Consider the following 22,924-nt stretch of genomic DNA (forward strand, 5'->3'; position numbering starts at 1 on the left):
CAATGACTAGTAACTATTTTAATAACAACGTTCCTTTTGTGAATGAACCACAGAAGCCTCCAGTACTCCAGTGTTTATTTCATACCTATGTCTTTACCATAGCTGAATATAAAATGGAGTGTCCACAAATATTCTGTTTCGGCCCAAGAAAGCTCTTTAATATAGAGAATAATCAAAACTGTTCTTTCAAGAAGAACCTACAGCTTTCACAGGTGGGTAGATACGGGAAGATAAAACATCACTTTGAACCTGTTCGAGCAGAATTAGTTTCTACTTACCATAGTCAACACCCGTGTACAGTTTTGTCTCTTCCAAAGATACCAGACTTGGTACCCTGCATGAAAACAAACCAAATATTACTACACAGAAATCACTGATCACAAGAACTTTAGTGACATTTTATTAATTTTAACAATCTAAAGTTCATGTTGGTAGTGCCAGAAAGGTTTGGGTTAACTAAGCACACGCCTCAGTTCTTTAACAGTTATTAGGAAACGCTACTAATGTGTCAGACTGTATCAGACAAGAACACTGTAAGGATACTGGGAACCCACAATCTTGATTTCTCATTTAACAGAAACTCAGTATCTGTCAAACCTACAAACACACTCATGATAACAAGCACAGCTGCTAGCCATCTTAGGCTAGGAAGGCCAGAAGAGTTTGACTGCTGAATGGCAAAGGACTGAAGCAAGATCCTTTCCTGACAGGTTAAGTTGATGAAGGTTTTCTGACTCTGGTCCCCATAATCTACAGGAATTATTGTTACTTTAAGTTCATAATCAATAACCATGCAAAAAACAAACAAACAACAACAACAACAAAAAAAAACAACAAAAAACAAAAACAAACAAAAACACACAAAAAAACCCAAACAAAAAACAAAACCAAGAACATACTTTTTCCAGGATTTGGGTCTTTTTTTTTTTTTTTTTTTTTTTTTAGTATATTTTTGAATCTTATTTACTCTATCTACAACCACCATAAAACACAAATTCAGACATCATATTATGTTAATGAATGTAAAAGAAATAAGAAAAAAAGGGCAGGGTATGTTAACTACCTTTTTTCTCCTCTACTGCATTATTATGAACAAACTTAGGCTTTTAATGGCAAACTATTCCAACCTGCAAGTTACCACTAAGGTAACTTGAAAACAAACCATACTGGAAGCTTTTTCCCCCCAAAATCCGCATGATCCTAGGTGCTCAAGAAATAAATTGACCACTAAATCAATTTCCAAAATATCCAATCTAAATCCAGTACTTTAGGCCGTAAACAAATAAAGATTCTGTGGTCTCAAACAGATAAATCTTGGGCAGAGAGACATTAAGTAATTATTTGTACAGTGTGCTGATAAGTAAATGAGCTCAGAGCAGCATGTTTTTCCTCAAGCATTTTAATATATTTTTAGCTTTAAACAATTTTCCCTAATAAGAATCAAGTTCATGTACAGCTTTTCTATCCATGAGACAGCAAGGAAAATTCAAGTGTGATCTAACAGGTTTCCCTCTGTGGTCTACAGAGACTGCAGATTTTTAAGCTTTCCTTCAGCTGTTCTTTCCAGCTAGCCAAATATCCAGCATTTAAAACCAAGCAAAAACAATGCTCCAGGATCTCTCTGCCCTCTAGGCAGAAACCAAGAGCAGCAGACCAGGAGCAACAAACACAGAGCACTGTGCAGTCGTAACCTAGCCTGGGACTGCTCTCTCACACCATGACATCGCTCCACATGCAGAACCATGCATTTCAGCATGGTTGCTAGTAGGGTGAAAATTCTTCATGCAAATTGGAACAAAGTTTTCTAGTTGGCCTACTAAAAAGATCCATGTTTCCCATACTCTGCATTTCAAGCACTGGTCAGAGAAAGTTTAAGTGCTTTGCCTAGGCCACACGAAAGGAAACAACGTGTTTTCCATAATGGCACAGTCAATACTGATAGCAAGATTCTCATTGCAATACTTCATGCAATGTACAAATAACACCACTGTTTATTCTGTATCAACACAAATTGCCAAGAAAATGTAGGGGCAAAGAGTATCCACAAGTATAGCTAGAAGGGAAGTTCCAACTAAGCAGAACTTTGAGAAATTCATCCTCTTAGTTGCTACAGTGCAAATCCAAAAGCATCTTCATCTGAGAACAACTGATGCACTATGTTTATAGTGCAAACAGGAACTCAACCAAACATCAGTGAAAGATTTTTTTAGCCTATAAAAGCTATATAATCTTTGCATTTGGAAAATCTCTACTTGCACACCATTACAGTAATTGCAACAACAAAAACATCGATATTATCATCAGTTACAGCAGACCCTTGGGGAAAAGGGTAGACTTCTTGCACAGGAGCACTGTGTGTGCGTACACGCACTGTACAGCAGGGCAACCACCACACTGTGTTCCTGCCAGCATGGAAAGAAATGCATTTCATTTTTTCACACCTGCGACAGGTTAAATCACTGCAACTCTGAGCAGCTACAACAAAACCCCCTGCTATCAGAAAGGATTGCTCTTGCAACTTCCTCAATTCTTTTCCTCCCTTTGCTTTTTAAAATGACGGGAGGTGCTTTTTAGTTAAGCTCTGATGGCATTTTCAGAAAGATGTAAATTATTTCCATAGATTATAGAAAAAAGCAGGAGACTCAAGGCAGCTCAAGCCGATGTACATACTTGGAGACAAAAAACGGGTTTGAAGTATTTAGCTAGAATTTATCAAGCAACATAAATAAAGAGAACAAAGCTTTTTAAACACAGAGACACATGTAAAAAAGAAGCAGAAAGAAAGAAGCAGAAAGTTTTGTATGTTAACTATTCAAGAAGCAAATCCATTTTCAACCAACACAAACTGGTAGGGATACAACATAAAGGCTCTTCTTAACAAGGGGAAATATTAAAGAACAATAACATTCCGAAATGGAGTACTCTCAGTTGCTCAGTATTAGGGAACAACAAAAGCTATTGGAAAGTCTCTAGAAATGGATCAAATGATTCACAGAAAACTTTTCAGGATGAAAAGTAATGAGAAGAGAACAGTGTAACAGATGAACATTAATCAACATCCTTCTATGAAAATAATCATCATATAACCTACGTAATCAAACAAAAAAATCCCAGGTTAACTGCATGATGGCAGGAAAATGCGTTAGACTTCTTTCCACGCATTACTAGAAAGGTCCTTATGTTTGCAATAAATGTTTTCCTATTGGAAAACAAAAGAAAGACAGCAACAACAACCACCCAGCAGGAAAAGGTTTCAGTGCAGTAGAAAGCAGTCTGCTGTATTTGTGGCTGTAATTTGTTTCTTTTTCATCAGCAGCAAGGTTTAGGACAGGAAAGCAGACTCACTCCTACCACAACAGTGGTGAAGCAGTGCCTCTCAGCCTTCCTGGGGACTGTCTCATTTATGTAACACTACAAATTGAAACTTACCCTTAAAAAAAAAAAAAACAACATCAAACCCTTCATGAGAATTTTATGCAACAGCACAGGTTGATTATACCAACCAGTAATGAAAGGAGCATTCAGTCAAGTTGTGGCATCTGTGACAGTCAATATAAAATTTCTGTAATTATCTTCTTGTATTACTTCAGGTTTAAAAAAAAAACAACAAAACCAACTAATTAATTCCTCACTCATTTAAGTCATCTTGCTTCATACCACACATACTGTTATGACTAAGCCAGTTAAATTAATTAGCAAATTAAATCAACTAAAATGTATGAAGCTGCTTCTAAACACCAGCAATAGTAAGGCTGAGATAGCTGTGATACAGCATCTATTTATTTGCCTCTTACTAACTGGGTGTCCTTTAACAAAGCATACCTACGTACAAAAGTCAAAAGGTATCAGTGTATTTTAAATTTACAAAATAATATATACATATTGAAACAATATCTCTTCTCCTTTCTTCCTCACTCCTGCCAGTGTCTGCAGTGTCCCCTGCACAATATTGCAACGAGACCCCCAGAACAGGGTTTGCAAGTACTTGGGCGACAGGCACTAGAGTTAAACCACAAGACAAAACAGACACTAAAGGGAAAGAGCATCTGGGCACAGGGAGCAGTCTGCACACCAATGGAGGTTACAATACTACCGAGCCTTTATGGCTAGTTCACCATCTCACTGCACAAAGCAGAAACATTTACTCTAGCACCGTTCTCCCACTGAGGTCCAAATTACTTAGCTCCAAGTTCTCCCACCTAAATGGCTTTCCTTCACTAGGTAGGTGAGAGTTAAAAGAAACAGATGCTCATCATCTGTCCTGCTTAGCAAGAATCTTTATGTATCTTTAACCATAAGATAACCAGGATAAGCAAAGTCCACCAGTTACACCTCTTCAGCTTTATGTTAAAGCCAGCCCAAACAACAATGCTGTGCTACACAGCACATTATCAGCTGCAGTTCATTAGAGTTCACTGACAGAGGTGTTCTGACCCAATCTCCTACAATAGATCATTTTTAATAAGGGTGGTATTTTTGCTGTTCTGTTTTTTGTTATTAAGCAACACTTGCATTTAAAATATACCTACGCTGCCACATGAGGACAGCGAATATCACCATGACCAATGTTAGCTACCAACTGTGCCTACACAGTACTTAAAACAGGGGCATTCTGCGTAACCAAATTAGTCACTGACAACAAACACCTTTCCATTTCAAATCAGTGTTTCACATATGTTCTCAAGCCTGCTCCTATTGTATGCAACTGCTATCTTAATAAAAAAAAAAATCCCAAGAACACAAAACAATTATAATTAAAATGAAACCCTCTCTAATAGCAAGTTCAGCAAAAGCACCTCCCATATACAAATGGCTTATAATCTCAATGCAGAATGTGGACACATGAGATAGAAAGCAACCTGTTTAATATTGCTTTTTAATAAGAAGAGGTCTTCCTCCCTACAAATATTCCAGGGATTTCATGAGGAAGGAAGAGGAGGGACTAAGGCCCTGAAGAACATGCATTTCCACTTGACACCACATCACAGGATGCCCGCTTCCTTACAGTAAACCATTAAGACATACACATTTCTTAAGAAGAACCTTCAAAATGAACACCATTTGCCCCAGATGCATCACTCAGCCTCTCAAGATGTTTAATTGACGCTGATCTTTGTAACTGCTCTTGACAAATAAATAGAACAAACTTACAGGGAGCTGATACATATTTGAAACAAAGTCTGTAAAACAGTGTGATGGAACTCCTGAAGTATTCAGTCCACCTTAAGAGGTCAAAAAACAATAGCCTGTGCACATATCCACTCTACTTCCCTCAGATTTCCTATATTAAATATATATATGCATATATATATTAACTTTAATTATGGTTTTCAAAAGCCTCTGTGTAAATGTAGCAAGTGGCTGCAAGACCTACTGATAAAGTTGAAAGCCTGTTCAGAGTATAATGAACAATTCTCAAGCTCTACAGTCATTAAGTAGAACAAATAATTTTTCTTAAATAATCTTACTTTTGACATGTATGTAAGATTTCCATTTCTTTAGTCACATTGATTCCAGCATGCTGTCGTATAAACTGTATGTATTCAATAAGGTAGTACAGAATGAAGTACATCTTCAAATCTTCCACTCAAAACATTTAGAAGTAGATTATATGCTCGTCCTAACCTGGACATTAGGAGTTCACAGGTCCCACCCAAAAATACAAAAGAATGATGCTAAACAATCCAAACCAAGAACAAAACCATAGACAATCCCAAGTTAAGGATTCAGACTGAACCAAGCAGTGATGCTAACTCAGGTCCCACATCATATTACTGGTACAGGAACATGACTGCAGTGCCTTTGAGGCGGTCTTATTCTAGAAGATATTCCTAAATCAGTCCAAGTACCTTGCAAACTTAAGCAGCAATCTGTTAAACAAGTCTGTTTAAAGCCCAAACTAATAAAACACAACACGCATTGTTCCTAGTTCTTCCAAAATGAAAATTCACTCAGGCATCTTATTACATTACACAAGGGTAGGAGGATTTGAACAGGATTTACTTCCTACTTTAAGATAAGAACACAGCAAAAAGAAGCTAAGTTCAGAATGTCTTCGTATTTCTTCAGGGAGATACAAAACATTATTAGAGAGAAAGGCTTCTTTAGAGGAGAAGAAAAACATATGTCCAGCTTCTGTTTCCTTCATATAAAATCACATCAGCAATGCAATGCTGTCACCTACCTTTTAAAAACATTTGCACAGCCTTGCATGGGAGAAGACAACGTTATTTCCTGTTTTAAGCACTCCATTGCTTCTGTAACTCATATTTTAAGTTTATACTGGTATGGAAATTCCTTTAAAACAGTCACTAGAAGCAGCTGGGTGTCAACAGCAATAAGAAAATACTGAAAAAGTATGACATATTATGATATTATGCTACAGATATTTGTGATAGATCAAGAAATTCTACTTACAGGTGAGCTACCCTTTCTCCTTTCAGAGGAGGCAGAATATTCCCAGAACCAATCAAGCAGTTATGCACGATGGCAAGACACTGCTGCACGTCATCTCTTAAAAAAAGAAGAAATACCTATTACTTTAACTGTTTTATTAAATACTTCAAAAGAAACAGAAGATAAGTCATATGTTTTGTGGAGCTTTATAAAAGTCCCCTCCCCCCCCCCCCCCCCCCCAAGCTCCACCTGTTTTAAATACAAGTGCAAAAAGCACTGCTTGTTTTCTGCAATCAGATTCCATTATTTACCATCAACACTCGTGGAGTTTTTGAAGTCTGCAAGAAGAAACTTAAGGATAATGAGACCCACTGGCTTCAAAACAGACAGCTCTACCTCAAAATATTGTTTGGAAGAATTTTGTGAGATATAAGATTTACATAAGAATCAACAAAAATGCTATTTATTGAAGCGCTGCCATTTAAAGCAGCTTCATCTGGCACCCTTGTTTATTCACACACATTACACCCTCAGCTACTTAAAGCATTCTCTATTCCTGCAGCTATGCTATCTTGTATACCAATTTCATTTGCAGTTCAAGAGCTCATAAGTAGCCCTATCATCATCATTTACTTCTGTTAAGTAGCATAATGGAGCCCTGACCAAATCAAAGCCCAATTCTGTTATAAGGGGAGATTCAGGCTGGACATTAGGAAGTATTTCTTCTCAGAAAGGGTAGTCAGGCATTGGAATGCACTGCCCAGGGAGGTGGTAGAGTCACCGACCATGGGAGTGTTCAAGAAACGTTTGGATGTTGCGTTGAGGAATATGGTTTAGCTGGGAAGTATTGGTAATGGTTGGACTAGATGATCTTCTAGGTCTTTTCCAACCTGAAAATTCTGTGATTCTGTGATAAATTAACTGGTTTACATACATGGTACTAAACAAACAGAAGAAACCAAAACAAACAAAACAACAACAACAACAAATGCAAATAAGCTAAAGACCTAAATGGGAAACATATACTTTCTTCCTTTAGCCTAAGTACAAATTATGATTACAGTCTGGTGGCACTATTTGTCAAATATACATTGCCTTTTTCAGGAATAAAGCAGTGTGGGACCTTGGTAGGACAGAAATATGTTTAGGAGTCTGATACACCCTGCTACATGAAAGGCAGCGCTGAACTGCATGAGATACAATGTTGTACCATGAACATCTGATGAGGTATAAATAACTACATAGAGTTGTATCAAGGCTAGGAGAATTTAACACAAGAAAAAGATTTCTTGAGAGGACTGTAAAAAGCTTCAGCTAGTTGATAACTGCAAGTGCTTTAGCACATAATAAACTCATGACTGTGCTGTGATTAGGAAACAGTCCTTCAAAGTCATGGTTTTGTGCTAACAAAGTTTAACAAGATTGGCTAATGGTAATGTTGCTTCTACTTGCCTTTGTTCATGCCACAGACACTCCATTACCTCCTCATTTACCACACTGACACTTTTTTCAGGACCACACTATGCAGCAAATCCTTTCAATTGTAGTAAAGGAAGCACTGAAAAGACTCACAAGCCAAATTGGATCTGCACCCCATTTCATACCTCAGGAAAGTCAAATGGTTATACCAAAGTAAAAATAGAGAGTGCAGAGGAAAAGCTTTTCTGCTGACTATAATTAAAAGAGCCATAATGTATCATCTGCTATCAATTTCACAAAATGCGCTTCCAACCTACATGCACTTTGAAAATCTTGGAATGATACTTGGAATATCCTAAGACGATGTAACGCTACAGCATTTTGCTCCTTAATGTCTATAGTGCTAGTACAACTGGCAATGACCAATTGAAGACACGAGTGGATAAATGCATTTCCTCTGTATTAAGTATTACCACTGACCTGGACATTTCTAGTTCTCCAGTTGCATAGCGCTCTAGTTTGGTGAGCTCAGGCTGAAGAAAAGTGTCCAACAAATAAAAAGCAAAGTTTATTTCCTCAGATGAAGGAACATGCCACTGGATGTCCAAGTTCCACAGGTCACCTGGTTTACCCCAGTCCTATATTAAACAAAGATATCTCACATTAACCAAACCATTATATAAATCTTAAATAAAAATAAAATAAAACAAAAACAACTTTTAAAAACCACTTAACCTTACTGCAAAACACAAAAACTGGCTATCCTTATAAAGAAGATGTTCAGAGAACGTCAGGAAGAAAAACATAGTAATCCCAAACCTTGTATACTGCCTGCATGTACCTGGAACATAACATATCCAGAAAGACTAAAAGGCAAAGGACTGTAAAAGCCCAACTTAACTTCGTTGTTTCTTTGACCAGATTCAAATTCAAAAACATTCATGAAAATTCCTAAAAAATACCGTATCTCCATTTTTGGCAACTGTTTTGCTGTGATGTACTTACACTCTTTTTCGCATGTCCCCAACATTACTTGTAGTATCTGATGATCGTATTTATGTGAAAAGGAATAAGAAAAGGCTATATAGCAGGTAAAAGATTAAGTTTGTTGCAGTGCAGTAATGCTTTCTGTGACTAAGGACTGAGTACTTAAGTGAACAGCAAAATTCTTTTGCAATCTTAACATTGCATTTCAAGATAGCTAGGTCACAACAAAACGCACCATATAATCATTGTATTAAGAAACATGGGTAGATAACTCTTGCTTTACCTTGCTGTAGTCATGCAATCATTGTAAAACACACGCACCAGAAAACACGTCATGCTATATAATTACTCAAAACAGGTCAGTATTCATTTTTTGCTACCAATATAACTAAGTAACTTGATATTTGTTCTATACATTTAAAAGCTTAAAGCATCTTTCAATTACACTTTCCATTGCTGCTACAATCTCCAAATTAAAACAAATAATATTGTGTATGATTGCTTTTTAAAAAAGAAAGTCAAATCCTCTAATCCTAAATAAATGAAAATCCTTGCCTTGATAGGAAAGTATTCAGAAAGAGGCTTGTCAAAGCCACCTGGCACACTGCAGTACTCTGTGGGGTAGATAAGTGTAGCAGAACGAAGAAGATGATGCAGTAGGTTACAAGACAGAATGTAACCCTGCTTACAGGTTAAATGTAGGGTTCGCTGCAGAATCTTCCCAAGCTGCTCCCTGTATGGTAGCAACTTCTTTCCATCCACTCGAGTGATCTAACAGGAAAGACAAACATTTGAAAAGTAAATATAGCAGATCTGATTCTGGAGGACTAAAGAGATGATTACATCACTCAGCTGATCCTGTACCACATTTCATTCAGCAAAACACATGACATTAGGATTTAATACACAACTAGCACACAAACTATCACCTCTACTGTTGAAAAAGTGACATACAAGAAGTGTGAAATACTTCCCTCTTAATCTTGTTCAAAGTTTTCTAGCATTGTTTATACATATTGGGATGCCCTTTACATTTACCTGTACCATAACGTATTTTTCCCTAAATTGAGCCCTCTTCTTTCTCTACTCCTCAGTAACCATTTGTAATAACTGCTTTAATGTAATTCCATGTACAACCCCCATGGTTAGTTCCCTCTATCTAAGACCAAATTAAAGTTAGAAGAGAAAGTTATGCAGTGTCATTCATAAAACATTTAGCTTAACAGCAGTATTCAATTTTGTCTTTCCTTCAGAGGCATGAAATAAGATTCAGTGGCACACATGGACAGTGAGATTATTCTTTGCAGTACCTCTGACAAAAGCTGAAGATTCCAAAGTAGCTCCTTATCTAGTTCTTCATCACGTAACACATCATCATCTAGAGGAACAAACGAACAGCACTGCTGTAACTACACTGCAGACAGGTTTTGCAAGTGAGTGAAATCGTAGAACAGATGCCTGCACTCCAAAAATTTACTCCCAAGCCTTCTATGGCCAACTTCCAACTCATATTTCACCCCCATCCAACTGAAATTTACTTCATTTAACATCTTTAATACTTTGAGGAAATCACTTAATGTTTCGAGACATTTTTAATTGTTAAATAACTAAATGAGCTCTTTTAAATTCAGACATTTCTGCCAAGAGATTGAACAAGTGCTTGTTGTACAATAATTTTCCATTACTGAAATGAAATGGAGAATAGACACGGAAAATTTAAATATTATTTTCCTGTTTAAGAAAAGTCAGTCCAAAACAAAGCAAGTGTAATATTAAAAACATGAACAACTTACTGACTGTGAGGTGAGTTATAACATTGCAGCAATGTGGTACAAACAGTTTCAAGGATTCCTCTGGACGGCACTGGAAACAGCATTATAAATAGTTCTTAAAAAACATGCAACACAAGCTCAGTGCTGACACTGACGCAAATCTTCTAATAATATTACTGAGTAAGAAACACAGACTACTCTCAAATTAACAACGATAGTTCAAATCTAGAGTTCGTATGACTTCACAAGCAGCCTGGTCTAGTACAAGATCTGAAGGGTGCTGGCCCTGCTGTGGCAGGGAGGTTGCAATTTGATGATCCTTGAGGTCCCTTTCAACCCAAGTAATTCTATGATTTTAAAACATTCATTAAAACCACCATTAAATTTAACATAAAAGCAATTAAGGAAATTCTGCTGAACACAACCTTTTAATTTTAGGATATTAAGAGCCTCCCGTATTTTTAAGGTATAAAAGATTCTATGTAAGTAAGTAGTATGGACTTCCTGGTTTTCCATTTTTTTTTTATTATTTAAACTAAAATTAGAATGAAATAAGAGCATCCCGTCTCACTTTTACTGCAGCTCGACACATATCTGCAACCATTCGACCAGCGACCCTTGTCTCAAATATATTTGAAATGGCAAAGTTGAAAACCTTCTCCAAGGCAACCTAAAATTAACAGAAAAGGACAGCGGTTATTTTTTCATGGGCTTTTTTTTTTTTTTTTTAAATTAAAAAAGCAACAAACAAACAAACAAAAAAACAATAAAATATTTGGCCTGACACAGAAAGCAGCATCTCTAGGTTTTTTTAAAATATATGACAGCAGATGCGATTCACATTAGAAATCAGAACAGAGAAGGCAAATCAGTTCTATACAATGCCTGAAGCTGAGTAAAACATAACCACTCAATTTAATTACACTAGAGAACAGAAATGATAGAAAGCCATGCGTGCATTAACACACAGAGTGCTGTAACTGATGACACGAAGGGACATCCAGCTTCCAGATGGAAAGGCATCTAAAATGTTCACCTTGAGAAAAAAGGAGGTGAGATACACTGAGCTGACTGATCAAAGCTCAGGGATGCTTCTGAGAAACTACACAGAAAAGCAGTTTTCCCTGGATAAGACACTATCTGCTTACACAAAAACTGTTATTTCACATGTGAAAGAAAGCCAAGACATCCCTTATTTAACAAAAAAATATGGAATTAGCTATTTAAGTGGTTAGCATGTATGTACGTTGTTCATTGCTAAAATAATCACATGTAATAAGGAAAAAAAAAAAAAAATCTGCATTCACAAGAACATTCCAACCAAAATGAAATGGCCTCAAGTTGTGCCAAGGTAAGTTTGGGTTGGACGTTAGGCAACATTTCTCTACAGAAACACTGAAATAGGTTCCCAAGGGAGGTGGTTGAGTCACCCTGGATGACTTTAAGAGCCATTTGGATATGGTGCTGAGAGATACCATTTAGCAGAGGTTTGTTAGAGGTAAGATACTACGGTTAGGCTGAGGTTGGATTTGAGGTCTTTTCCAACCTGAGTAATTCTATGATACCTAAGTGTCCAAAGCAATGACTGAAAATGAACAATCAGCATCTCAAAACATTTACAGAATATAAGCAGGAAAAAATGCATTACCCCCAAACAACAAGAAAAGAATCCACCTGTGTAACAACATGGATTCCCCACACCAGCCCTGAGGGATTTTAATACAGATAGTCTTTCTGATCTTATTAGCCACATGGCTCCATGAACTACTTCTTTTGCTCAGTGGAAGATTAAGGGAGATAGGAAAAAAGAGGAAAGCAGGCAACTGGGTAAGTCAGCATTAACATCCAAAGACTTGGAAGACCCTGTCTAAAATGACAAAGAGATAAAGCTGTAGGAATAATTTACTCTAGCAATTATCAGCGGCTACAAAATTAGCACTTCCTGATGCTCAGAACTCGGTACTGATGCATATAAAATCACAAAGCAAATTCACACAGAGTCCTAAACTCTCTTAGCCCCTCCCTTGGTTAAAATGCATAAGATCACACCAAGATAATGCAGGAAGAACCTGAATTCACTAGCAGTTCACAACAGAAAATTAAGACTCAAAGTCATACAGAATGTGCTATGTTTTACATACCTTAAATATATCTTTCGAACACTGAGTCAGGATTGTACTGAAGGTAGAAGACAGGCCTAATTCAACTAGACTTTCCAGATGAGTCATTTTCTCTGTTTCTGTCTCTTCTCGCGTCTGTTCCAGCGTGCTGCTCTCTATAAGTCCAAAACATCTACAGAAGTGCAGTAAGTGCAACAAGTACAATTTTAGTTAACTGGAACTAGGATTTGTATTAAGCTCTTCATGTCAAGCTTTCACCTACCATTAGCTTACTTACCTATCCATAAACTGTAGCACAAAATCTTCAAATTCTGCTGTTGCAGAGCACAATTCTCTTTCCACCTACAATTTTCCAATGCAAAAGGAACACGGAAGGTTGGCTTTACTTAGGAAAGCATAATATAAAGATATCCTCTATCAAGTGCTTCACAAAAGCACATTCAAATTTTAAGTGATACAGACTACAATACATGTCCCACCAAACAGAGTTGGGATAGTTTTGAGTATATCGCCTGAAAACAATTACTACATACACGTTGCACTGCTCAAACATTCTGGCCTTGATATATAGCCAAACAGCCTCTCAAGGTGAAATGGGGTTCATCTCTATGGATACAACCTTTAGCCTTACTACTGATCCTTCTTTCTAGCAGCATGTCAGCGAGTGCCAACTGTGGCAGCAGTCTTGACTTTGCTGACATATTTGCACTACACATTCACCATACAAACAGTCAGCTCTGCAGTACTGCAGCCTCAGGGCAAGGAAATTAACTTTCCAGTAGCACTCTGACCATTCAAAAATCTGTAGCTATTAGTTGCTTTCAGAGCTACATGAAAAGTCCCCTAAACAGCAGGCAAAACATTCCACATGGTAGTTCCAACTATGATAGTGGATACTGATGCTGCTACATTCAGAATATGCCAGAATTTCCCATTCCCCTCCTGTATTTTTTTGTTATGTGCAGAAGAAAAAGGATGAAGTACTAAAAACACTCCCAGAAGACAGGCAGGGAGATAAAGTCTATTAAAGAAGAGGCAGCAAAGTTAAAACAGAAAAGGGAGATGGTGCTCACTGTCTAATCTCTTAAACAGAAGAGATTAAGAAGGATCTGAAGAGATTTCTCTTTTCTGATGCTATTGCCAACTACAGGAACATTTCCAGGAGGTACAAATATTTTGAAATAGTTTCCCATAGTATGGAAACAGCCCTTAAAGACACAAGGGAATATTAGTTTACTGAAAAATAAATACAAACAGAAGAAACATCCCATTATTTCTTTTAAATTTTCAGTAACAAATTCCTTCCTGATCAATTCCTCCCAGATTCCCCCAGACAACCAACTAGTTACCCTTCAAGCTGCACTATGCTGGACTATTTTTGAACTAGATAAGAGTATATCTTAAAACAACACCGATATCTGCTCCACCACACTGACTAGAAGCAAATGCAACAAAAATTAAAGTTTGTGCATAACATTTAGTGTTTAATGCAGCTCATACCCATAAAAAGAGATCGCAGCAAACACATTACACTTCTGAAGACGATTTGATCACTAGAAATTATGCTGAAGTCTGTAAGTTACGGTTTCATTTTTACAACTGCACAGTGCTCTTACCTCTGAAAGATCATCCCTTTCTTGCAACACGGACGAACAATCTACTAAAGGCACCAAAGTAGAAAACGTTGCAATAAACTGGAATGTAATCTGTTGAGAGTTGCAAACAGCTCTTTAATAAATGCTGTATTCTACACATTAAAAAGCATTCCCAATTAAAGTATGGCAGCTACAACAAATCGTTACAGTAAAAAAAAACACAACTGATTATTTCTAACTTTGGGTTAAAAACTAATTGAAGTTGTATCTACACAAAGAAAACTATTTTCTGGTAAAATAATGCTTTTCTGTTGGATTTTGAAGTTAAAAAAGCCGATATTTAAACTGTTTGAATAGTAAAGGAAAATGAAACCCTTGCGACATGGGTTTCTGGGACCTAACTTAATGAAACCTAGCAATAAATAAAAGGCTTTCTGTATTTGCCATCAATCTTGGAATACCTACTTTTAGAGCTGCCCCAAAAAAACGAAACAATGCTTATCACAATCTGGTGTTAAAGATTCACTTGGCAGTGTCCAACAAGCCAAAGGCACTATCTTAAGTTAGAAGCTTTTACTATCACGTCTTTACATGCAGAATTGTGCCAGGAAAAAAAAAGAAAATCATGCTAAGAATTTCTGGAAATACAAGTTTTACTTGCATTCATATAAATATAACAGAACCTTTCCTCTTTAGCCAATTAGCTAAATACATTCTAAGAAGAGCTAAGACTGAGACACTCACCATGCACTTGCTGAAGTCATTTGGATCCACTCCAGGCAAAGCTCTCATCAGTAGAGGTAGCATGTGTGTTGGACCTTCAGGAAACCACTTCCCACCAGATACCAGACTACGAGCTACTCCAATTACACAGCTTAAAGTAGCCGTGAGCTGATGAGGTTCTGTCAATGTCTCAAGTGCAGGATATGTTCTATGGAGTGTAAGAGCAATCATATTAGGAAAATCATTATTTTCAATGCTATCAAAGAAAATAAAAGTGAATCATTTATGTCTTCTTTGCTTACAAAAAGGGCACACAGCTTCTGAGAGAAAAGACTAAGGTAATCAATAGTCCAGAATGTACTTTTGGTAATCTTTTTCCAATAGACTTAACTTTTCTATATTAAAAACTGTTTCTTTCAAAACTTCAGGATCAAGCATTTTGTTAGCAGTTGCAGCATGGGAATTTGTAAATTTATGGACTCCTAGATTCAATGCTATTACATTCTTCTTGTTTCAGCTTTTAAGGACCAATCCCTGCAAGTGGTTTAGTAATGAGAAAGCCATCCTTAACTACAAAACTCTCACCATTCTACTGCCGGCAGCATTTACATAAACTAATGATAAGTTTTGTATGTGAAAGTGTAAGGTTTGTGTGGCATACATGAAAATTTGCCTCAGCTGCCTATGAATAGAGAAACTGAAATCCATTTCTATTTTTTTCAATTTAAAATTGGTTAAATTACCATTTTTATTTTTTTATTATTATTATTATTTTAATACAGAAGGTACTCCTCAGCAAACTGTGTAACACTTCATACAGTTGTCAATAACCTCCAGTTCAAACAGGAGTCATAGTGCTACCCCTGCTCTTCATCACTCAAAGAGTAAACGACCTACATCTTCTCAACAACATGAATTCATAATTGCAGCCAAGGCAAACTTATCAGTGATAGTTTTATCTGCAGAGCAGGCATTCAGTCTGTTCTTGAAATAGAAGCAGCAGTCATACCCAATACTGATGTTCACTGCTGTCCCTGTTAGAAATGTTACGCTTGAAACATTTTCTTTTAAGAGTTGACCAATCAAGACTTTATAAACAGTTGAGTCAGTATGGTATGGAATTCAGGAATGGTCTTTTCAAGACAAATTCATTTCTCCACTGGTTTTACAACACAAGCTGGTAAAGCATGAAGGACCGCATGGGGAAACAAGGGCAGAGACTAAAAAGCAAGCTTCCACTGAAGACAGGAAGGAGTTAGTTCTTTGGAATTTCAGGCATTAAGGCATTAGCAGACATATAAACCAACTACTTTATACGGACACATACTTCAGTGATTTGCTTCAAGTCAAAAGCAATGACACTAATTTTAAACAATCTGTAACACACACATCCTGACACAAAACAGAGGCATCACACAAACATGCAGTATCACCACTCGTATTTGGCTCTAAGACAGCTGACAAGGCAGCACAATATGGCTGATAAATATACCTATAACGTTGCTTTTTAAGCTGACCCACCCCCATTGCTCAGAAAATAACAAATACAGACAATCTGAGGGGCTACCCTATATTACACAAACTATGGACAGTTATTCCTTTAACCAGATGTTTAAAAAAAGTAAACCCAGAAAAAATCATGTCCTCCCCCTCAGCTGATTGCTCAGTAGAGTTCATTGCAGCAAGGAGACTGCATGTCATCTAATAAATGCTTTTGAGTATTTATCTGCTGGAAAGAGAACAGGAAGGCTTACACAGTTCACACTTACTTCTCAAGCACAGGTGGAATTACTAACTCAGGACGCATCAGTGCAAGGTTCTGCAGGGCTTGGGCAGCCTCCAGACTTCCAGTTTTACTAAACATAGCCAGAAGAACAGGCTGAATAATGCATTCTACAAAGTCTGTAACATCCTGATCTGTAAGTTTGTGACTATCAGGCACAGGAGTTAACCAAGTTGGCTTCTTGTAGCGCTCACGATGCAGCCTTCTGACAACACTGCTGGGTAACCTTTGAAGTAGTTTCATCAGTTTGTTCTGTTAAATATGTGAGAAAGGCTAGTCAGTTACTCAGCAGTAGTAAAACCCTCAGGTGCTAACTGACCAGCACACAGTATTTTGAAGTGATACAGCTACAATAGATGAAAATTCTATAGAGCCCTAAAACACAAGGCTCCTATCATTAAACTTCAGTTCCCAAAATACTTAAAACTATTCTGCAAACAACGTCCTATGATTTCCTTCAATTTCTGAGAAACTCATACAAGGCATGCAGTCAATAACCAAGATTACTTACCACTAATTAGGACACGTGAGAGCATTCTCTGTAGAATCACACTCAGGTAACATCTTATGCTAGAACAAGACAGCTCTTCTGACACTACTTAGACCAATTCTGTCACTTTAATCCATACTTTCTACCAGCTATCACAAGGGTATTAAGTATTCTAGTAGAAGACTAATCCAGCTACTCCATGAAAACATCAGGATTTGAGAGACTATGCATTAAAAATCTGCTCTCATTTTAGTTAAACAAAACTAAAGTTTGCTAGCTTCTAAGCTAGCAAAGGTAGCTATGGTAGGTCAGCAAGATGCAAGGGTATTCTGTGCTCCTGGCTTGAGTATAAAAGTGTAATTTGAATCACAATACTGACAAACTGAAAATTAAATCCTCAAAATACTATACAACCAACAGACAAGATGGCTACAAGAGCACATACTGCATCTATCTACACCTTTTATTCAATGATTCTGCTGATATTATAAAAAAGTTATTGTTCTGACATGCAAAAACTCACCAGCCAACGTCCATTATTTGAAGGATGGTAAAAAGAAGCAATGCTGTTGAACAACCCAGACAAGTGCTTCTGCACTAGCTTACTTGGTCCACCCTGTGAAAAACAAAGCACAGAATTTTAACGCTAAGTGAAAAGATAACACACAATAGTGCAAGAAAAAGAGACTACTCTCATTTACCACAGCCACATCTTAAAGCATCAGGATGAAATATGCAGCCCCGCAACTCAGCATTAACAACCAAGATTCATCTGATGTTCACACTAAAAATGATTTAATTGGTAGGCAGGTCTTAGGCATGCATTCACAGTGGCCTTTGTAGCTAACTCTTCATTTCCAGAATGCCACAGACAGTGGCTATGAAATAAACCCTGGAACTGCACTCCAAACAGACAGTGAAACAATGTACCTTTAAACAATCCTTGAGCACAAGTTAGCCTAAAACATGCTTCTGCTGTGAGCTGAACAGAACATTCACTTCATATGCTTGCTTGTTTAAAGCTATGTGTTAATAGTTTTTGTTATACTTGATGGAAAAGTTACTAACCATCATGGCTGTGATCCACATTACTGCATGTCCTACGTCATAAGCGTTTGTTAAGAATCTTGGAACCACAACTTGATTACTTCCCACCGGAAGATTTAAACTCCTCAAAATTCTGGTAAAAATCTGTATTGCAAAAAAAGAAGAAAAAAAAAGGTTGCATACTGTAAGTCAGCCATGAAATAGGAACAGTGCAGAAAGCTACCAAAGCAAAACACTCCAGTGGAGTTTTGTATGCTTGCACCTAGGTAGAAATAATTGCATGCACCAGTACAGGCTGGGGGAAGACCTGCTGGAGAGGAGCTCTGCGGAGAGGGACCTGGGCGTCCTGGTGGATGACAGGTTGGCCATGAGCCAGCAGTGTGCCCTTGTAGCCAAAAAGGCCAATGGCATACTGGGGTGCATTAAAAAGAGCGTGACCAGCAGGTCGAGGGAGGTGATCCTCCCCCTCTACTCTGCCCTGGTGAGGCCTCATCTGAATACTGTGTCCAGTTCTGGGCTCCCCAGTACAAAAAAGACAGGGATCTCTTAGAAAGAGTCCAGCAGAGGGCCACAAAGATGGTGAAGGGCCTGGAGCATCTCCCCTATGAGGAGAGACTTAGGGAACTGGGTCTGTTTAGCCTTGAGAAAAGAAGGCTGAGAGGGGACTTGATCCAGGTTTATAAATACCTGAGGTGTGGGAGCTATAGTGGCGAGGCTGGTCTGTTTTCAGTAGTGCGTGGGGACAGGACTAGGGGAAATGGGCTGAAACTTCAGCATAGGAAGTTCCACATGAATGTGCGCAAGAACTTCTTTACAGTGAGGGTGACGGAGCACTGGAACAGGCTGCCCAGGGAGGTGGTGGAGTCTCCTTCTCTGGAGACATTCAAGACCCACCTGGACGCCTACCTGTGTGACGTGGTGTAGGGAGCCTGCTTTGGCAGGGGGTTGGACTTGATGATCTCTAGAGGTCCCTTCCAACCCCTACAATTCTGTGATTCTGTGAACAAATAATTTCTGGGCAGAGTAACTACACTATTAGGATCAGATAGTTTCAAATGGCAAGTGTAAGGTGAGGACAGAAAAAACGTTTTCACAAGAAAGCCATAATACTTTAAGTCCTTGAAAAATTCACAAGTCTAGCTTTCCAGTTGAGCATGAGAAAAATGAAATGAAATATGCATAGCCTGAATTCACTTCAGACAGTATTCTCCTCACACACTGCTGAAGAGGTGGCACTCGTAGGAGAGAATGAATAGCTTTCCAACCATTTCCATTACATTTCATACAAACCAAGTAAAACACATGCATCTATCTTCATTTTGTTTCATAACTCTCATTTCCCCACAACTACTCCCACCAAAAAGGAACTGAAGCAATTAACCTTGATTTGTAACACTTTCTACAGAACGCAAACGTAGAATGTCATGGACCTTCCCTCATTTGCAACAGATACACAGAAAATAATAAACAGTTAAATACTTAAATGTAACAAATAATAGGGAACAAAACCAATTTCCAAGAGGTTTTGTTACAAATGGGACCACAATAGCAATGCAGATGCTAAAGACCAGCAGTGAGAAGGAAAGCAAGCAACTCTTTTTAGTACTTTTAGTACTTCTTAGTGCTGTGGTGCAAACACAAAAATATACACTTGAAAAATGTCAGTGTTATCAGTTTATTTTATTTCCAGTTATTATTATTTTATTTTATTTCCAGTTGAAGTTAACTCAAAAGAACAGCTAAACCACAACTCTGCCAGGAAGGATTTTAGCTACCAATCTAAAGCCACCCATATTATTTGGGAGAAAAAGCTAAATCTTACTCTTCCAAAGCAGTTAAGATCTAAAATGACATCATGTAAGTACCAGTACTGTTCTGGAGATCTTTATTATTATTTTTAAATTTTCCACCTAAATTTCTCATCTGCAAAGTATATAACACACTAACACCGTGAGACATGCCACTATTTTGTACTTCTTAACTCCCATTATCACAAGGTACGTTACAAGTATCACAGAATAGTGAAAAACCTTTGACATTTTTGGCTTAACATAAGTTAGTGAAAACACTAATACCACTGCTACCAAGAGAAGAATAATGATTCGGTTGCACTTATGTCTCATTTTCTGCTTTCATGCTTTGAGATAAAATATAAATTACTGCTTTTAATCTGTATTAGGGACACCTTGCACCTCAGCTACGAGACATGGCTTAGTGGCTTGTGGTAGCAAGCATGATGGTTGGACTAGATGATCTTGCAGGAACTTTCCAACCCTGTGATTCTATGATTCTATGAAACAGTCCTCAATTTCAGAAGTGTTTATAGCACAAACACATTAAAACTGTATAATTTTCTCTTCAGCAAGCAATGTTTAATAACACTTAAAAAAATATAGCTGCTATGAACACCTTTAAAAATCCATAAGATGAAAGACTTGAAAGTCATAATATTTATCAAATGAATGACATTAACATTGATTTCAAAGGGAATTAATTATACATATATATAACTATATATATATTATATTGTATAATTATATAATTGTTGTATAATTATATTGTTATATATATTTTTTTCATATTCAGACAGCATTTATATATGGAAAGGTATTTTGTTGCTTTTGTTTGGCTTTAAGTCAGATGACAGCAGTACCAACTTCCAGAGGTTTTTCTTATAAAAGGATAGCTCAAATTATGTCTTCAAACGAATGTATCTAATTTGAAAAGCTGGGGCTCTGCAGTATAAGACCCATAAAGGAAACATGCATCACCCTTTGCACATTAACATGGAAAGTAAAGAACGTAATTTCATAAAATGAAAAGTATTACCTTTGGTACATAAGGATCCCAGTCAATGTACCCTATGTTGTCAGTGGCCAAGCGAGCAAAAAGATTTACCAGATGCTGAAACAACAGCAGAAAATGGAAACATTCATTAGAATTAATTATAAAAGAATGAACAAAACCCTCCATCTACTTTACAGATGCAAGATAAAAGCTACCCATAGCACTGTAACATCTACAAAGGGAGATTTTAGTCTGCTAGAACACACCAAAACTGTACTGCATAACGCACCTGTAGGAATTCAACCTGCAGGAGGCCAACTCATTCTTTTGGACACTTACAAAGCAGGGAAGAAGTATTAACTGTGATCTAAGTTCTGGGTGACAGAGACTATCAAAATATACATTTCTGTGTCATGAAATTTCTCTAATATTATCATCATAGTATCATAGTATTGTGCGAGTTGGAAGGGACCGAGTCCAACTCCCGGGATTCAAGCCCTCTAGTGTAGCAGAGCAGCAGTTCTACCACTTGCGCCACAGGGGGGATTCGAACCCAGGCCCTCCGGTGTTGCAAGCGGCGGTTCTGACACCGTGCGCCACCGGGGGCACACTAAATTATTACTATTTAGTTGAGATATACTCACAGTACTTCTGTAAGGTATACTCACACCTCTCTTCCTATGCTCTGCTCTCTGTCTTAAGAGAGGCAGAATGCATTTGCCAGCCTTTTAAATCTTCCTTAACTATTTACTGTTCTACAGCAACTCCAAATGACAGTGGATGAACAACAGACCAATAAAATTAAATTGTATGTCATATGCTTCGTACAGACCTTATCTTTTACTTAGACTTTTCTTATTCCCCTCTAGAGCAGCTCCCACAGAGCAGACTTGTGAACCACACCTTTACTAAAGCTCAGGGTCTTTCAAGCAATGGCACTTATAAAAACAACAATGAAAAAATCAGTTGGGTGTAGGAGACATCTTTGCAGGCAAGGTTTGAAAATTTGTTTGCAATTTGTTTGAAACAAATTGCAGGTGATTTCTATAAGACATTTCACAGCAAACCCACAAAGGAAAAAGAAAAAAGGATTTTTATTATTATTATTAAACAGAACAGGCTCTAGCTTGGTGTTTTCATCAGCTTCTCTAACAGAAACTTGTTCTCTACTTTCACAGCCTTTGCCCAGATGATCAGTTGTATTAGTTAATGGAAAGTGTCCTGACGAACATTCTGAAGACAACATACAAATTAGTTCTCCCAGATGCAAGAATGAGAAAGACAGGCTCGTAAGAACATTGTAGGTTTGGAAAGAAAACCGCCGGTATCCAAAAGCCTACTACTTTGCAACAAGGAAAAGGGCCCTGAACTTCGGTTGCCAGTGCAGTACCCAGGTTCTTTATAGTACTGACTGTAAGTGATACACTATGCCATTCATTAGTACTTGGAGCTGGAGCACCATAACAAGCAATTGTCCGTTCATCTAATGGTGCTTCAGTCATGGTTTTGCAATTCTGTAATTTTGCTATCAGTATTCCACATTATAACATCATGATAAAGCATGGATAATTTTGACAAATGTGCTGCTCACAAAAGACTGAATGTCCCAGAGAACACCATGGTCAGTCATATGACACAGACTCTATATAATGTCACTTCAGTGCTGGACTCGCTCTCTTGGACCTTGCCAGCCAGGGGGGAGCCGTGTGGGAGCGTTCCAGCCGTTTCACCTAGAGTTACAGTAGGCCTCTCGGTTTCGGGACTCACTCTCTCTTATTTTACTTGATTCGTTAGCCTTAATTCCA

At 37.6% G+C, this 22,924-nt stretch overlaps 1 protein-coding gene across 2 annotated transcripts in view; it reads right to left on the reverse strand.

Moving 5' to 3' along the window:
- Positions 1 to 22,924, reverse strand: part of PSME4 (proteasome activator subunit 4) — a 63,414-nt gene that overhangs the window by 23,576 nt on the left and 16,914 nt on the right. For both annotated transcript variants that reach the window (XM_072332261.1, XM_072332262.1), the window contains 15 exons: positions 21,162 to 21,236; positions 18,354 to 18,476; positions 17,809 to 17,901; positions 16,782 to 17,047; positions 15,034 to 15,220; positions 14,311 to 14,400; positions 12,972 to 13,036; positions 12,716 to 12,866; positions 11,146 to 11,244; positions 10,596 to 10,665; positions 10,113 to 10,180; positions 9,358 to 9,573; positions 8,296 to 8,453; positions 6,418 to 6,513; positions 279 to 334 (listed from right to left, as the gene is read on the reverse strand). In XM_072332261.1, the coding sequence (XP_072188362.1) occupies positions 279 to 334; positions 6,418 to 6,513; positions 8,296 to 8,453; positions 9,358 to 9,573; positions 10,113 to 10,180; positions 10,596 to 10,665; positions 11,146 to 11,244; positions 12,716 to 12,866; positions 12,972 to 13,036; positions 14,311 to 14,400; positions 15,034 to 15,220; positions 16,782 to 17,047; positions 17,809 to 17,901; positions 18,354 to 18,476; positions 21,162 to 21,236 (1,813 nt within the window). The remainder of the gene's footprint in view (positions 1 to 278; positions 335 to 6,417; positions 6,514 to 8,295; positions 8,454 to 9,357; positions 9,574 to 10,112; positions 10,181 to 10,595; positions 10,666 to 11,145; positions 11,245 to 12,715; positions 12,867 to 12,971; positions 13,037 to 14,310; positions 14,401 to 15,033; positions 15,221 to 16,781; positions 17,048 to 17,808; positions 17,902 to 18,353; positions 18,477 to 21,161; positions 21,237 to 22,924) is intronic.

Source organism: Excalfactoria chinensis, chromosome 3 (genome assembly GCF_039878825.1).
Source record: "Excalfactoria chinensis isolate bCotChi1 chromosome 3, bCotChi1.hap2, whole genome shotgun sequence".
Taxonomy (NCBI): Eukaryota; Metazoa; Chordata; class Aves; order Galliformes; family Phasianidae; genus Excalfactoria; species Excalfactoria chinensis.